Source organism: Mustela lutreola, chromosome 2 (assembly GCF_030435805.1).
Source record: "Mustela lutreola isolate mMusLut2 chromosome 2, mMusLut2.pri, whole genome shotgun sequence".
Lineage (NCBI taxonomy): Eukaryota > Metazoa > Chordata > Mammalia > Carnivora > Mustelidae > Mustela > Mustela lutreola.
This window is the reverse complement of record NC_081291.1, coordinates 106,652,248-106,671,008: the sequence shown is the minus strand read 5'-3', so window position 1 is coordinate 106,671,008 and position 18,761 is coordinate 106,652,248. Positions and strand designations below refer to the sequence as shown.

General features: G+C 39.4%; 1 protein-coding gene and 1 pseudogene across 2 annotated transcripts in view; one reads left to right on the top strand and one right to left on the bottom strand.

Moving 5' to 3' along the window:
- Positions 1-7,952: 7,952 nt before the first annotated feature.
- On the bottom strand, positions 7,953-9,673 carry LOC131824673 (uncharacterized; annotated as a pseudogene).
- The window catches only part of UBXN7 (UBX domain protein 7), a 60,657-nt gene continuing 50,447 nt past the window's right edge, over positions 8,552-18,761 (top strand). Inside the window, exon 1 of one of the 2 annotated variants that reach the window (XM_059163013.1) lies at positions 8,552-8,708. In XM_059163013.1, the coding sequence (XP_059018996.1) occupies positions 8,552-8,708 (157 nt within the window). The remainder of the gene's footprint in view (positions 8,709-18,761) is intronic. The other variant, XM_059163014.1, reaches the window with a different exon arrangement.

The window sequence follows — 18,761 nt, the reverse complement described above, 5'->3', positions numbered from 1 at the left end:
AGAGGCTTTAACCCACTGAACCACCCAGGTGTCCCCCTACACCAATTTTTAAGTCTTGTATGAGAAGATCGAAGTTTCCATGATCAACATACTCTTCACCACTTTCCTGGTATCAAGAAGCCTGGAGACAGGTTAATTATCACTCAGACGGTTCTAGGTAAAGGTAGTGAAGGAATATTTCATCGTGTTAGAGTGAAACTTTATGAATGGAGCAGATTCTGATTGCCTAATTAACATCCATCCCCTTCCTTCTTTCTTCCTAAAAGCACCAGACTTTAAGGAGGCATCTACCTTCCTCCACAACACCATATGCTTTACTAAACCAGTTATGTTTATCTCACATCCCTTGGCAGGGACGGCTTTAGGAACAAAATTGTGACTCAATTCAGACTGATAAATTTTGAAGGAAAGCCTTCCAAGGGACTTCTAGAAAATGTTTCTCAATTAAAAAAAAAAAAAAAAAAAAAGACCTGTTAGAAGAGATGAAGTAAGTAGTTCCTTTCCCGGATTAAAAAAAAAAAAAAAGATTTTCTTTATTTATTTGACAGAGATCACAAATAGGCAGAGGAGAGGCAGAGAGGGAAGCAGGCTCCCTGCTGAGCAGAGAACCTGATTCAGGGCTTGACCCCAGGACCCTGGGATCATGACCTGAGCTGAAGGCAGAGGCTTTAACCCACTGAGCCACCCAGGTACCCCTTTCCCTAGATGTTATAGTACCTGAATGTGATGCTTGGAACTGCTGTTGATATCTTGCTTTCAGCATAGGACAAAGCTCAGCCAGATGGGAAGTCAAGACAAACAGAGCTGGAGCCTGTGGTACTGGGACAGAGACCCTGCCCTAACTTTTCTTATTATTTAAGCCAGCCAGGTTGGGATTTCCTGATTTATTACATAGTACCCTAAATGACTTAATGCCTGTCTCACGATAATACACTTTTTTGATAGTGTAATACTGGGTCCACCTGAAAGACACCGAAAAAAATAACCAAAATATTTTCATTCTTTGGATTTTCTTTTTACAGTTATGAACACACCACTTCCCAGCAGTTTTGTGAGCTCATTTTTGTTTGGGTTTAAGTTCCAGCCTCACCGCTTACATTACAGACATTTATAATTTGATGTCATCAAATTATCACTTTTTCCTTTTATGACTTGTACTTTTATATCTTCTTGAAGATATCTTTCCCTTCCTTAATCAGGACTTTTGTGATCCACTGGAAGGCTTTCCTGAGATCACTTTGTGTTCCACAGGAATGGCGCCCCCTGGAGCACCAAATGTGCATGGTATCAGTTCCTTAAGTTAGCCGAACAGTTCTACTTCAAGTCTTTCCCATAGGCCCCTAGATTCTCTTCCGCAGGTTGTCAAGTTTTGCTCTTAATTAAATCTTTTATAAATCTGTAATTTATTTTTGTATTTTATGTGGAGTTGAGAACCAATTTTATTTGTACCGGGGTCATGGATGTGTTAGTCTATCCTTTCATTCACTGATTTGTGGTCACTTCTGTCACAGATGTTTGTGTCTCTTTTTTGATAGTGTAATACTGGGTCCACCTGAAAGACACCGAAAAAAATAACCAAATAGACTCTATTTGTCTATATCCCACCATTTCCTTACACACTCAGTTACTATACTTTTACAATAATTCTTGGGATATAGAGGGGTAGAACTCCCCCTTGTTCTTCTACTTCAAAAGTGTCTTTACTATTGTTGATGCTTTGTTCTTGACTTTTAAAATCACCTTATTAAAATACTTGAGAAACTGTGGTATTTTGATTGGAATAACATTGAATTTATTGATTAATATATACAAAATTGACATCTTTATAATATTGAGTCTTCCCATACATGAATATAGATTTCTTTAATTAATGCTTATCAAACAAACTTTATCAATAAAATTTCATAATTTTCCTCATGAAACTTTGTACATTTTTGTTAAATCTATGCTTGGGTACATACTTCATGTAAACATTCTTAGTTGGTATTATGGATTTTTTTTCTTACTTGCAGCTTCAAACTATTTGCTCCTCATGTTTAGGAATACAGTTTTAGAATATGTATACTGGGGGTGGGGGCACCTGGCTGGCTCAGTCAGTGGAGCATGTGACTCTTGATCTTGGGTTGTAAATTCAAGCCCCCATGTTGAGCATGAAGCCAACTAAAATAAAACAAAATAAAATAAAACGTGTATATTGGTTTTATATCCAGAAATATACCTGAACTTTTTTATGGATTCTAAAACTTGTCTGTTGATTCTCTTAGATTTTCTGTGTAACCATATAATCTATAATAATACTTTAAAATTTCTTTTAAAATTCTTTTACATAGTCTTTTTCTCTCTATTTATTTATTTGAAAGAGAGAGAGTGAGCATGAGAGGGGGAAAGTCAGAGGGAGAAGCAGACTCCCTGCTCAGCAGGGAGGCCAATGTGGGATCCAGGACCATGACCTGACCTGAAGGCAGTCGCTCAACCAACTGAGCAACCCAGGCCCCCGTCTTTTTCTCTTTTTAAAAGATGTTATTTATTTATTTGAGAGATAGTATGCAAGAGAGAGAGCATGAGCAAGGAGGAGGGGTAGAAAAAGAGGGAGAAGCGGACTCCCCACTGAGCAGGGAGCTGGACAATGGACGACATGGAATCATGACCTGAGCTGAGGGGACGCCTGGGTGGCTCAGTCCGTTAAGCGTCTGCCTTCAATCCAGGTCATAATCCCAGGGTCTTGGGATAGAGCCTGGATCAGGCTCCTTGCTCAGTGGGAAGCCTGCTTCTCCCTCTGCCTGCCACTCCCTTTGCTTGTGCTCTATCTCTCTGACAAATAAATTTTAAAAAATCTTTTAAAAAAATGGCCTGAGCCGAAGGCAGACACTTAAGCAATTGGGCCACCCACGCACCCTATATTCTTTCTTGTCTTACTGCTAAGGCTAGAATTTCCAGTGTACTGGTTGACTAGAAATAGGGATAGAGTGCATACTTTACATGTTTTGTTAAGTATAATGCTGTTTACTCTGTACTTTTGGTAAATTTATTTTATTAGGTTGAAGAAGTTTCTTTCTCTACCTAGATTAAGTATTTTTTGTTGTTTTGTGAAGGGATATTGATTTATATCATTGGTTTTTCTGTATCTGATCAAATCAATCAAATGGCTTCTCTTATTCGTTCCACCGTTATGAATTACATTAAAAGATCTTTTTACTGTAAAATTATGCTTGTATTCCCGAGATAGATTCATTAAAAAATATATTCGTATATGCATGTGCGTGTGTGTGTAACTGGCTTTCTAAATTTTTGTTTAATATTTTTGTTTTTGTAACCTTAAGTGAGACTGAGCTTTCATCTGCTGCTTTGTTTGGTTTTGATAATAAGGTTCTCCTAACCTCATAGAAGGAGGGGTTTGTCCCCTTTGTTTCTCTCTCTGGAATAATTTGTGTATTATTTATGCATAATAATTGCATATTAGGATTATCTGTCTCTTATTTATTTTTTTTTAAAGATTTATTTATTTATTTATTTGACAGAGAGAGATCACAAGTAGGCAGAGAGGCAGGAAGAGAGGCAGGCAGAGAGAGAGGAGGAAGCAGGCTCCCTGCCGAGCAGAGAGCCCGATGTGCGACTCGATCCCAGGACCCTGAGATCATGACCTGAGCTGAAGGCAGCTGCTTAACCCACTGAGCCACCCAGGTGCTCTCTTATTTTTTTTGATAGAGATCACCTATAAAATCATCTGGGTCTGGCTGTTTATTTGAGTGGTAGCTTCATTAATTGTCATAAGTCTACTCATAGTTGAATCAGTTTTGGCAAATTTTATTTTTCCAAGAAGCTGCCATTTATTCATTTCCTAATTCATTGGCTTAAAATTGTTCATAATATTCCTTTATTTTTAAAACTGCTGCTGTATCTGCTATGTTCCATTTTTTCATTATTTCAATATTGTTTGTCTTTTTCTTTTTTTTTCTTAATATAATTTGCCAAAGGATTTAAATTTTACTTGTTAATTTCACAGATTTAGAGTTTGGTATGTGGATCCTCTTTTTTTCCTTCTCTTTATTGATTCCTGCATTTTCCCCTTCAAATTTCCCTAGGTTTACCCTGTTGCTCCATTAGTAACTTTTTAAAAAAAGATTTCATTTATTTATCTGAGAGAGATAGAGAAAATGTGAGTGTGGAGAGGAGCAGAGGAAGGACGAGCAGACTCTGCCCTGAGTGCAGAGCCCAAGGTGGGGTTCAATCCCACAACACTGAGATCATGAGTCGGGCTGGAATCAAGAGTTGGATGTCTAACTGACTGCGCTACCCAGCTAACTACTTGATTAGATGTTGAAATACTCATTTTCTAATCTTCTCTAATATAAACATTTAAGTTTACATACTTTTCCTTTAGGTACTATGAAAACTCTATGCCACAAATTTTGATATATGTTGCCATGATCATTCAGTTTTAAATACTTTCCACTTTCCCTTAGTGCCTATCAACTTCCCTTTGCCCCTCCAAACCTACTCTCTTCCTTCCTTCTCTACCCTGTTCTCTGGCCCACAGGCTGCCTATACGGACATCAGTGGCTGCTGTGCCCTCCGTCCCCAGTGGGGATTCCTGGCAGGAGATAAAACGAGAGGAGAGCAAGGTCAGAATATTTCTTTCCCTGATCTCTTCTTTGAGATTGCCTCAGCTTGATTACATCCCTTGAGAGGTCATGCTTGGGAAAAGGTGGCCTGCTCTACAAATATGATTCGCTGTCCTTTTGGATTCTGGTAAGACCTCTCTTATCCCTTTGGACCTACAGGTTGTGACTATTCTGCTATTGCAGGTCCCAGATCCTCTACTGACCCTTGATTCCCACATATCCCACCTACCCTATACCTTTAAGATGTGTTCTTTTATAAATCATTTGAATGACATCTGTTATCTGTTGGTACTCTGGAGGAGACACCATTTTTATTTTGTCTTTGGTCCGAGAGTTATTTAGAAGTTTGTTTTTAACTTTCCAGGTATATGAATTTCTTTTTAAGTTATTGTTTTAAAATAATTTCTAATTTAACCCATATGTATTCAGAAAACATGTTCTGTATTATAATGGTTATTTGACATTTGTTGAGACTTGTGGTCAATTTTTATTTTATTCCACATATACTTGAATAGAATAAGTATTTTCTGTATCTTTACTACTTTTGCCTGAGAGAAGAGGGTTATATAATTGCATATGTCAAATTTCTTCTTTAAACATTAATTTTTTTATACACCCTTTAGACAATATCATTGGGTACATACAGGTTTGGAATTATTTTATGTTTCTGGTTACTTGTTCTTTTTGCCATTATATAGTGACTCTCTTTATCTCTGATGATATATTTTGCTTTAAAATTTATCTTGTCTGAAATTAATACAGCTACTCCAGCCTTCATTTTCTTAATACTACCTCTGTATATCTTTTTTACTTTCGCCTTCAGTCTATCCTTACATTTTTGTTATGTCTTGTGTCAACAGTTGAATTTTTAAAAGCTGTCTAATATAGTTATGTTTTTTAAACAAAAGAAATATTGTCATTTACAATCAAAGTATAGTACATTTGTCTACGATTCAAGGAATTGGGATTCTAGGCTCTGCCCTATTGTTTTGTAACCTTAACTCTCTCAAACTCTGAATCTCAGAAGAGTCATGATAAAATGCTAGTGTTGAATCAGATTATGTTGACTATCTCTTCTAGCTCATTTACTGTCATTCCATCAAAGTACAGTAACATGTTACAGATTGTTTTAAAACTAGACCTAAAATTAAAAACAAATCCTAGTGTAATTTGGTGAGATAATTCAAATAGTAATCGATGTTTAGCTTTGGGATATTTGCCCTTTATTATTAAAAATTTTCAATTTTTCAGAGTGCCTGGGTGACTTAGTTGAGCATCAGCCTTGGGTCATGGTCCTGCGGTCCTGGGATCGAGCTCCACCTCAGGCTCCCTGCCTGTTTCTCCCTCTCCTCCCTGCTTATGCTCTCTCTCACTATCTCTATTTCTTTCTCTCAAATAAATATTCTTAAATTTTTTTAAGTTTTTCATTATTCAATATATAATATTTTTGCAGTTTCTTTTCTGAGGATAGTCCATTAAAAAATATTTTCTATGATTTGAAGAATGTATTTAAATATACTTTCTTGGGGCACCTGGGTGGCTCAGTCATTAAGTGTCTGCCTTTGGTTCAGGGCATGATCCCAGGGTCCTGGGATTGAGACCCCTGTCGGGCTCCCTGCTCAGCTTCTCCCGCTCCATCTGCCTCCACCGCCCACCCCCCCCCCCAGGTCATTCTCTATCTCACTCTCTCAAATAAATAAATAAATTCTTTTTTTAAAAAAGAAAAAAAATTAAAGAAAAAAATGAAGGTTTATTTATTTGGGTGGGGGGGAAGAAAGTGCAAGGAGGAGGGGCAGCGGGAGACAGAGAGTCTTTTTTTTTTTTTAAGATTTTATTTATTTATTTGTCAGAGAGAGAGCACAAGCAGAGGGAGGAACAGGCAGAGCAGGCAGAGAGGCAGGCTCCCCTCCGAGCAGAGAGCCCAATGCAGGCCTCAATCCCAGGACCCTGGGATTATGCCCTGAGCCAAAGGCAGACACCCAGCTGACTGAGTCACCCAGGTGTCCAAAGGAGACAGAGAGAGTCTGAAGCTGACTCCATGGTAAGCATAGCTTACTGGCTCTATCTTCTGAGCCTGAGATCACGACCTGAGCTGAAATCAAGAGTCAGATGCTTAACTGACTCACAGCCACCCAGGCACCCCATGGAGTGTGCAACTCTTGATCCCAGAGTTGTGAGTTCAAGTCCCACATTGGGTATAGAGCTTACTTTTAAAAAAAAAACCCAAAACTTTAATAAAACAGTAAGTAAGGGCAACCCTGGCAGGACCCCTCTCACTCCTGAGAGCTTTTCCTGTACCCTCACTTAATAAAACTCTTACCACTTTACTCACTCTCCAAAAAAAAAAAAAAAAAATTTTTTTTAAAGTAATGAAGAGGTCACACTGTTTCTTGCCCTTGTTTTCCTCTTTTTTGTACTTCTGTGTCAGTGTGAGCCAAACAGCTTCCCAAATGACTAGTCCTTAGGAGTCCCCAACACACCCAGAGAATTGCAGCAACCTGTAGGTGCTAGGACCAATCTTTGTTATTTAGTTGACAATACTCTTGATCAGGAGTCCGTTTTCTGATATCATATCAATCATATCTTCAATCATAAGATATCAGTCATATCTTTCTGAAGCTCTAACCTTATAGTTATCTTGACTTGACTTGGTTATTTCTTAATTCTCCCCAACTGCACATTTACACACTCTGAGGATGGGTTAGTTTTCCAGATGACTCCTCTCATGTTTTACTGGGCCATTTTCTTATGTAGATGCAAAATATGTGTGGTTGGGAGGTTAGAACCTAAATTAAGTCTCCTTAATTTTATTCTCATAAATAAAGGGAGGGATCATCAATTTTTAGTGCACCCCTATAATTATTTTTAAAATGTAAGTAATGTATTAATATTATCTTTGTTTACAAATAAAAGATGGGGCAACTGGATGAATCTGTGGGTTGAGCCTCCCACTCTTGATTTCTGCTCTCAGGTCAAGACCTCAGAGTCATGAGATCCAGCCACACTCTCTCAGCTCTCAGTGAGTTTGCCTGCCCCTCTCCTTCTGCCCTCTCCCAACTCACCTGCAAATGCTCTCTCTAAAATAAATAAATAAAATCTTTTTAAAAAAATAAAGGGTTAAAAACACTCAAAGTCCCCCTTTTCCATCCCCTTTATTGCTTCCCTCTCTAGGGGTCATCAGTAAGTATCCTTTTGAGTACAACTTTCCAGTGCCCGCTCTCTCTCTCTCTCTATATATGTATATATATACACACTGTATATACAAAAACATTTTTATTTTTACCTAAATGACACCTCCTCGTTTTATAGGTGAGGAAACGAAGTGAGACCTTGAAGGGAGACATGGGTTGACAAATTTATTGAAGGAAAGTGGACTGGACAATCATTTATTTAAATCTGCTGTATGTCAGACTCTGCACCCAGTGCTTTATTGGCACGAAGGGTTCTGTATTTTACTTTTGTTGGATGGATCGTCGCACTGGTTAGCTAGGCAATTAATTTAGGGGTTGGAGAGCAGGTGCGAAAGACGCTTCAGTGCGATGAGTGTAGGATTTGTATTTTGATAGGAGCTGCAAAAAACCTAGCAGAGGACCATGGAGCTGCAAAAAAAAAAAAAGAAGGAAAAACTGTCATCGGCAGTTGGGTCTGTCAATAAAACTTGTGAAGTTGAAACGCAAAGAACCTATTACCTGCCGAGCCCGAAGTTTACTGCGGAAACCAGGAACAGATACCGCGCCTGTGAGACTGGCCTTGGAGCTTGAATAGGAGGAACCAAAGGTTGTAAAGGATGCTGCCAGGAGGCAGCAACCGGGCAGCCCACCAACGGGGAAAGCAGAGAGCGCTCCCGGACCGGTCTAGAAGTGCGCCTGCGCCGACCGCCGCGAGGGGGGCGGGGCGGGAGGGGCGGAGCTTGGGGGCGGTCAATGAGCATGCGCAAACCGCGCGGCGAGGTGGGGGAGGGCGGTCTGTGTGTGTCTGTGTTGTTGTTCGGCGGCAGCGGCGGCGGCGGTAAGATGGCTGCCCACGGGGGCTCCGCGGCGTCGTCGGCGCTGAAGGGGTTAATTCAGCAGTTCACCGCCATCACCGGTAAGAGACGCGGTTACCGGAAGGTGGAGAGTGGGGTCTGGAGCGGACGGCCGTTCCGTCCCGGGCTTCCCCTTACCTTCATGCATTTCTCCCTCGGGCTTTACCCACAGCTCCCGTCCTCCCTTCTGAGGAAGAGGCGACGACGGCGTCGGGTCTCCGGGTTCAGGCGGGAGACAGCCCCCCCGCGCACCCCATACCTCGTTCTCGGCCTCCTCACAGTGTGGAGGGAGACACCCCCACTACCCCCAACGCCCCCCTTGTCAGTCGAGACCCGGGGAATGGGCCGATCTCATCCGCCCCCGCCGGCCCGGGGACCTGGGGGCGGGAGAGGTGGGGGGCCGCACCCGGGCCACCGCCCTCCTCCTCCTTCATCACCTTCTCTTCTCTGTGCAGCTCTGGGGTGCAGTGCATCTCTTACCTCCTTTTTCCATTCTTCCTCGGCCAGGTCATTCTCCCCCAGTCCCTGGCCTGCCCTTCCCCTTTCTGGGCCCCTCAGAGCCATCGCCGTGGCCCTGGCGTGCTCGGGCCCTCCCGCCTTAACGGCGAGACTGGTGGGTTCGGCAGTGCCTTTACCGATCCTGGGGGATAGGCCGCTAGAAGGGGGGTTGCTGCGGAGTACCTTTAAGACAGAGGTTTTAAGAGAAGAATGAGGGGGACCCCCCCCCCCCAACCTTAATAGGGAAGGCCTGGAGGAATCCTGGGTGGCGTTTCCCACCTCCCCATAATAAAATCATAAAGACTGGGACGATGGCGCCGGAGCCTCCCGCTGATTAAATAGGGATGGCGGCAGAAACTTCTTTGAGAGAAAGTCAGTTTTGGGGTATCAGCATCCCCCAAATCCTCGGTTATTCTTTCCCTTTGGACCCCTGAAAAGGGCACACGGAGATCCTCTTACCGCCTGGAGGAAAGGCCCTAAGCCATTCTATGAATTCTCTATGCCTTGTTTCTCTCTGATGGTGCTGAACTTTTTTTGCATGAGTTATTAGAGGGCGGAGCAAATGATGAAGTTCTCTGTGGAGTGATTTGAGAGAAGAGTACTCCATGTGCCTGAGTGTAATTTTGCCGTTCTAGTTTGTCATTTTGGAAGGAGGTTAGAATGTTAGTTCCCTGAGTAGATCTATACTTAATCTTGTTATTTTTTAGGTGCAGAGAATGTTTCTACTGTTATTGTACCTAGAGTTTGACATGTAAGATCTGATTAAGTAAAATTTTATATTGTTCTACCCAGACAGTTGTATGCGCGTTGATGTTTTATAATTTAAAGCTAGTTTTATCTTTTGCTCTGCAATGACAACTAGAGGTTTGATGCGTTATCTAGATGCTGGGCATGAAACATCACGTCAAAATTGGCAAAGTAAAATTGCAGTAAAATTGGGATGAGGATTGTAATGATCAACTTTTCTTAATATATTAAAATTTTTGTGATTGGACTGTTAAGGATGTAATGCATTTCCCAGTGTCTAAGCAGATTGCTGTTATTGGGAAAATTAGAAAATTATTGTGTATATAAGTTAATATTGGCAGCATTACCTTTTTATAGAAAAATCTTTGTAGTGAATCAGATGTAGAAGGAATTATTAATTTTTAGATTTTTCTAGAATTGGTTTAAGATGCCACCTATTTAATTTCAGTTTTTTATGTTAATCACCTCCACTTCAGGATCTCAGACCGTTTCTATGCTAACGACCACCCCTTCAGGAACTCAGAACCTCACATTATTTTTTCTAATTCAGCATTTTTGTTAGATATGAACAAAACCCAAAGTGTTGAGATAAAACGTCTCACTTGCTTTAAATTCTGTTTCTGTCTGCTAACTTACATGGCTTGTTTCCTGGCCACAGGCCTTTCTGTTCCTGAATCAGGTTGGAGACCCTTAGTAGACAATGGTATCTGGAAGTCTGCAAAAGGGAAAATACCTTAGATTGTTCTTAATGTATTATGAATTTCTACTAATAATTCTGGGGATTCTGGGGCTCCTGGAAGGCTCAGTCACAAGAGCATGCGACCCTTGAGCTCAGGGTCATGAGTTCGAGTCCCATACTGGGTGTAGAGATTACTTAAATTAAAAAAAAATAAATTCGGAGATTTTTTTTTTTTTAACAAAACAGTGATTGTTAGAAACACATGATTAACTCCTTTAGTCTTTTTCACATATTTTAAAAAAGAAAGTTAGGGGTTCTGTCCACATGTATTAAATTGTAGTTTTTATGATAAAAGGGCATTTGATATTTATTCATTGTTGACTGAATTAAATTGACCTTAAGAGCTTTTGCTGTGCTTTCAAAAAGATTTTACTTCTCTGGAAGCTCAACATTATGGTGAAAGCAATGCATTTTAAAAAATGTGAGCCTTACCTTTTCTGTGGCATTTAAAAATAGAACAGAAAATTGAAAGAATTTTAAGTCTTATTTCTCATTAAATAGAACAGATTTCTCTATATGATGTGTGAGTATTAAGTAATGATGGATTTTTTTCTTATTTTTACTTGAGTATAGTTAAGACAATATTGTATTAGCTTTAGGTGTAATGACTGATTTTTTAAAATTTTATTTTTATTTATATAAAGATTTTTATTTTTTGAGAGAGAGCATACGTGTACAAACACAAGCAGAGAGGAGGGTCAGGGAGAGGGAGAATCAGACTCCCCAGAGCAGGGCTCCATCCCAGGATCCTGAGATATGAGTGGCGCCAAAGCAGACCCTTAATGGACTGAGCCACCCAGGTGCCCCTATTTTTATTTATTTATTTTTAAGTAGGCTCCATGCCCAATGTGGGGCTTGAACTTGCAACCCTGAGATTAAAAGTCGTACGCTTTACTGACTGAGCCAGCCAGGCACCCTGACTCTGATTTAAAAAAAAAAAAAAACTTAAATCACACACGTACAAAAATCACAACATGAAATGATTTTGAAAAAAGCAAAAACTAATCTTTCATAACAACAATATATTTTTTTAAGATTTTATTTATTTGATAGAGCATAAGCAGGGGGAGTGGCAGGCAGAAGGAGAGGGAGAAGCAGATTCCCTGCCAAGCAGGGAGCCTGATGCCAGCTGCATCCTAGGACCCCGTATCACGACCTGAGCTGAAGGCAGAAGCCCAACTAACTGAACCACCCAGGCACCCCTCACAGCAACAATATTATTTATTTTACATATTATCTTCCGATTCTTGTTTGCATACTTTTGTTTTTATTTTTTAAAGATTTTATTTATTTGTCAGAAAGAGAGTGAACACAAGCGGGTGGAGTAGCAGGCAGAGGGAGAAGCAGGCTCCTTGCTGAGTAAGGAGCCTGGTGTGGGACTCCATTCTGGATCCTCGGATTGTGACCTGAGCAAAAAGCAGACGCTTAACCCATTGAACCACTGAGACGTCCCATACTTACATTTATTTTTATTATTATTTTTTCTTATTTTTACATTGTGGATCATAGTATACATAATTTAGAATTCAAAGATTTTCAGTTACTATTACATCATAAATATTTTTTCTGTGATCAAACTCTGATAAGCAAGTAGCCAAGAGAAGTTAGTCTTTGTAATATTCAGATTGAGAAACTGTATACCTTTACGATTGATATTAGAGTCATTTGAAGTTGTATAGAAAACCAGTCCTGTTACTTTATGGTCTACTACATTTTATGGTATTATTCAGTTTGATCTCCCTTGATATTCATCATACTTGGGTTTGAATGACTGTTGACTGCTTTCAAAAGCCCTATCAGATTTTTTTTTAAAGATTTTATTTATTTATTTGTCAGAGAGAGAGAGAGAGAGAGAGAGTGCACGCAAGCAGGGGAGCAACAGGCAGAGCAGGCAAAGGGAGAAGCAGGCTCCCCACTGAGCCTGATGTGGAGTACCAATAAATTCAGCATTGATAGACTACTGTGTACCTGATATGGTTCAGGTCCTGGGAATACTACTATGGGCAAGACAAGGTGTCTGTTAAGACAAGGTGCTTTAACCAAAAAGCATTAAGGTTAATGGGAATACAGACATATAAATAGGTATTATAATACAATGGGAGAATGGTAGGTAGCTATTATGGGAGCACAAAAGATGGAGGTAAAGGTTTCCAAGAAGAAATAATTTCTTAGCTAAAACTTAAAGGAGATGGCTAATGAACTTAAATAAAAGAAACAAAGAAAAAAGAGGAGAGGTGTTTCTGACAGAAGAAACATGTGCAAAGGTCTGGAGGAGAGAAGGACAGATATACACACATACAGAAACCAGAAAGAAGAGACAGTAGATTTGGGGAGTTGATCATTCTGAATAAATAGGGCATAGCTAATGGGACATGCAGTAAATTAAGCTGAAGATATAAGTGGGTGGGTGCCAGATTAGGAAGGGCTTTGCATGTTAAATCTTGGCTTTATTCTGAGTGTAGTGTGGAGTCAATGAAAAATTTAATTGGGGGAGTAACATAACCAGATTTAGATTTTTTAGAAAGAGCTGCTTAGCTATACTGGAAAACAGGTAGGTATCAAGATCAGTAAAAGGTTGTTGCTTTTACTTTTTTTTTTTTTTTTTTGAAGATTTTATTTATTTATTTGTCAGAGAGAGAGAGAGTGCGCGCACGAGCGTGAGCACAGGCAGGCAGAGAGGCAGAGGGAGAAGCAGGCTCCCTGCCGAGCAAGGAGCCTGATGTGGGACTCGATCCCAGGATGCTGGGATCATGATCTGAGCCGAAGGCAGCCGCTTAACCAACTGAGCCATCCAGGTGTCCCGAAGGCTGTTGCTTTAATGCAAGAAAAACACTGGTGTCCTTACTGAATTAAGTTTGTGGCAGAAAAGTGGAAAATAAGGGAACAAAGCTACAGGAAGAAGTCAGAGGAGTCAGAATGAAGCCTCAGATTCTGTTTTGGACATCTAGGTATGTAATGGGGCTATTTGTGAAGGTTGTGGAATAGTAGAACAGGTTTGGGAAGAAGATGGTTAGTTCAGTTTCAGATAAGTTGCTGCCTCTGAGACTTCAAGTGGACTCTTCAATAAGCAGAGGACTGGGTCTAGAAAGAGTGATAGCTGAGGAGTTATAGTGATGGCTTTTGAGCTAGCTGTAAATGTGATTAGCATCTTGTAGGAGAGAGTGTACTGTGAGAAAACAGTAGGCTCCAGGACACAAAGCTGAAGGAACACTAACATCTGACACAGCGCAAAGAAGAAAGTATAAAGAAACCAAACATCTCGGAGGAAGGCTAGGAGAATGTAATGAATGGTACTTCCAACATCAGGAGTTTGGCAGTAAGTCAGATATTGTGCAGGCACCTGAAACCAGAAATCATTGAATATTTATAGGTTTTTTAAGAGGGTGGGAGGGGCAGTGGAACAGGGAGAGAGAGAATCTTAAGCTGGCTCCATGACTAGCGAAGAGCCAGATATCAAGCTGGATCTCACAACCCTGAGATCACTCTCAACTGACTGGGTGGCCCAGACTCACCCTGGTGGAAGATATCTTAAAAACCATCTAGACCAATTTCTAAGTTAATAAAATGAGATGTAAAATGACTTAGGGTTATATGTCCAGGACCGTGCTCATCAAACTTTTTTGGAGTGAAGGTCCACCTTTTTTTTTTTTTTTTAAATTTTCAGTCTTCATGGACCAGTACTTGTATAAAATACAATAAAAATTAATTGCTTGAAAAATGAAAAAAAAAAAAAAGATAAACCCAAATACTTTAAAAAATTAAGGTATAATTTGCATACAGTAAAATCTGCCCTTTTTATTGTGTATTGAGCGTGATAAATGTGTACAATTCTGTAACCACAGTGAGGTTGCAAAATAGTTCTGTCATCCTCAGAAAATTCCTCCTGCCCCTTTGTAGTTAGTCCCTCCCCCCATCTATAGCCTAATCTTTTTGTCTATTGTTTTTCTTTTCCAGAATGTCGTATAAATGGAATCACAGTATGTAGCCTTTTGAGTCTGGCTTCTTTCACTTAGCATATTGCATTTGAGATTCATTCATATTGTTGTGGTATGACTAGTTCCTTCCTTTTTATTGGTGAATAGTATACTATTGAATGGATATGCTACAATTTGCTAATCCATTTATTAAGTGAATGGATAATTGCGCTGTTTTCAGTTTGGGAGATTATAAATAAAGCTGCTAAAAACATTAGCATACGATTGGTGTGAATGTAAGTTTTCATTTCCCTTGGATAAATATCTAGAGTGGTATAATTGGATTATATGCTAGGTATGTAACTTTAAGAAATTGCCAAACTGTTTTCCAGGGTCACAAATACCATTGCCATCATCAATGTATGAGAGTTCAGTTGCCCATTTGATACTTTTATTTTTTTATTATTGTTTTATTTTTATTGTATTTTTTTCTTCATTTGGTATTTTTAATTTTTTGAAGTCATTTTAATAGGTGTGTAATGGTATAGTATTGTAGTTTTAATTTGCATTTCCCTAGTGACTAATGATATTGGGAGTTTTTTCATATGATAATTTGCCATCCATAAATCTTTCAAGCCTGAACTTTTAATTATTAGATTCCACAGACATAAAATTACTCTATCATTATAAAAGTTTCTTAATGCTTACACTGGAATTTCTGTTTAATCTTGTCATGGACTAGAGATAGCTGGTCTGAGGATCACACTTTGGGTAGCACAGTCTTAGGTAATGGCCGAACAGGGACTAGATTTCTGGTGTCTACTCCAAGGCCTGTGCATTTTTCATCATATTACTACTACCCTCACTATAGTTTCCTTTTGTTGATCCAACAAAAAATTAGCTTTGTTGATCTGTCCCCTAACTCAGTCATTTCATTTCTCTTATACTTCCTAAATTTAGTTTTCTCAGTATAAGGTTATAAGGTTGGATTTCTTTTCTTTTCTTTTCTTTTTTTTTTTTTTAGTGTTTTCAATTCCTGAATGCTTAAAAACTTATTAAGGATGGGAGACTGATGAGGTTAAGTTTTACTCTACTTCTTGCAACTATCACTCACTCCTGTTTTCTAGGTGGACAGTCTGGCTTACTTTGTTATCATTTCTGGGAGAAAAGTAGAACTAAGAAGCAGTCTCTTTTGTGTCTTTATCATTTCTGTTCTCTATCCTTCTGGAATAATAAGGACTATATAGAGGGATTCTTTTCTCTCTTTCTGACTGCTCTACTTTGGTTCCTTGAAAGTAGTGGAGAGACTAATTTTTTCTATTTTCTATCCTTCTGGGATAATAAGGGCTCTGTAGAGGGATTCTTCTCTTTTTCTTTTCTTCTTTTCTCTCTCTCTCTCTCTGACTTCTCTACTTTGGTTCCTTGAAAGTAGTGGAGAGACTGATTTTTTTTGGCACTTGAAAGTGATATAAAGAATAGGCATAAGGAACTACTGTAGTTTGGAAGGTCTCTTGATTTCTTTCTTCCAGCTGTGGTGGAGATGTGGGCTACATTACAGGTTTTGGGCTATTTCCTTTATCAAGTCATTAATGGAGAGAGAGTGAACTAAGAGGCAACAGCAATGAAATGGCCACTGGTAAATTGTATACCACAGGCTGGGTTAAATAATGCACTTCGGTGCCATTAGCAGGCTTAAAACAGAGGGAAGAAGAAAAAGATAAGGGGTAAATAGGGTTCATGTAGTGAGAAATAGTAAAGTGGAGCTCCTGCCATAGATTATGGATTGAATTTTTGTGTGCCTCCCTCCTCCAATTTTATATGTTGAGATCCTAAACCTTCAGTGTGGTGGTATCAGGAGGTGGGTGCCTTTGGGAAATGATTAGGTCATAAGAATGGAGCTCTTAAGAATGGGACTAGTATCCTTAAAAAACAGACCCCAGGGACTTCTCATCCCCCTTCTGTGAGGACACAGTAAGAAGACAACTGTCTTTTTTTTTAATATACTTGAAAAAGAATTTTTTCTTTCTTTCCTTTTTTTTTTTTTAAATATTTTCTTTATTTGAGAGAGAATGAGAGAGAAAGAGAGCATGAAAAGGGGGAGGGTCGGAGGGAGAAGCAGACTCCCTGTTGAGCAGGGGGCCTGATGTGGGACTAGATCCTGGGATTCTAGGGTCATGACCTGAACTGAAGGCAGTTGTTTAACCAACTGAGTCATGCAGGCACCTCAAAATTTTTTATTTTCTTAAGTAATCTTTACATCCAGTGTAGGGCTCAAACTCCCAACCCCAAGATCAAGAGTTGCATGCTCTACTGACTGAGCCAGCAAGGCACCCCAAGACAGCTGTCTTTGAAACAAGAAGCAGCCTGTACCACATACCAAGTCTGTTGGAGCCTTTATCTTGGACTTCCCAGCCTCCAGAGCTGTGAGAAAGAAGTATTTGTTTAAGCCACCCAGTCAAAGGTATTTTTGTTAGACCAACCTGAACACAGTAAGATGCAGGGTTAGATTAAGCTATCCTGTTGCTGCCTATAATATTGAGACCTCAAAATAAGCCCATTTAAACAAGTGCACAGATAGTTTAAATCTGCAAACTTGTGTTATTAGTCCCTCCCCCATTAAAAACGATATGTTTTTTATTCTGAGTATAATAAGGTAGAAGTTCAAATTTTCTATAGCTGACCTATCAGAAATAGTTGTTACCTCTGAATATATAGGTAAAACTTGCAACTTGATTAAACTTGTTGATCACTGTTCCTTTCCCCTATACCATTTAGCTCTCTACACTTTTTCTCTGCCTTCTCAGTTAACCTTCACTTCATATTCCTATTTAGTTCAGTGGGAGTGTAATTGGCATTTTGGTTTGGACAGTTGTTTTTGTTGTGTAGGACCCTTCTATCCATTTCAGAAGAATTAGCGCTTGTATATATTTCCTTTGGCTACTGAAACAGATTACCACAAACTGCATGGCTTTACACACATTTATTCTCTCACAGTTCTGGGAGGTCATAAGTCTGAAATGAAGGTGTGAGCAGTCTTTGGGGGAAGAGGAGGCATTTTTCAAAGTCTTATGGCATCCCTGGCTTCTCTCCACTAAACGCCAGCCGTGCTCCCCCAGTCCCCAGTCATGAAACACCAAAAATGGTCTCTCACATTACTAAATGCTCTACTACTTCCCAACATTAAGAACCACTGGAACCTTTAATTATCTCTCCATTGTCTTATGTTTCTAAAATGATGCACTAAGTGATACAACCGATACATTAAGAATGATTATACAAGCAAGATGACTCAGATAATTTGGCTTTATTTAAGAAAGTGAATGGTGTACTTTGTTTCTTGGGCCCCTCTCAAATACTGCCTTCTTGAGTTGCCAGGATTTAGCATGTGCTTCCTTTTAAAAAAATATTCATAGGTAGAGACCCCTCTTTCTTTCTTTCTTTTTTTTTTTTTTAAGATTTTATTTATTTATTTGACAGAGCACAAATAGGCAGAAAGGCAGGCAGAGAGAGAAGGGGAAGCAGGCTCTCTGCTGATCAGAGAGCCTGATGTGGGGCTTAATCCCAGGACACTGAGGTCATGACCTGAGTCGAAGGCAGAGGTTTGTTTGACCCACTGAGCCACCCAGGCATCCTGCTCTTTCTTTTTGAACACTCTTAGAGGTCAGTTTCCTGGCAAGTGCCAGTGATGCAAGTTATCCGGTCACATTGTCAACAGAGGTATGATGGGGCTGTCTCTGGGATACGCTGCCTACAGCTTAGATTCTAGTGTTAAAAAGCTAAATAAGGATTATAAATAGGATGGCAATTCTGGGCCTCAAGTATTGACACCATCTGCCCCCAAAATATCACAGTTATTATTTCCTTTATTAATAGCTTTATTTTTGTGTCTTAAAGTCACTCCCTGTAGAATCCCTTTTCATAAATTCTATTTTAATCTATAGTTCAATAAACCTCTAGTCCTAGGAAATTTTGGAATACTTACTTACACTTTTATTAAATTTTCCACTGCCACCACAACACCTTCTGATGCTTTTCAGTCATATTGGAATGCTGCTTAGTTATACATTTCTTTAAAGCAGATCTCTGTTGTTATTGTTTCATTCTTTATAGCCTTCTTTTTTTTTTTTTTTGGAGTGATATTTTTTGTTATATTCCTGCTTTACAAAAATAAACCAGAATGAGTATTTAACATGAGCGAAGGACATGTTCATAGTATC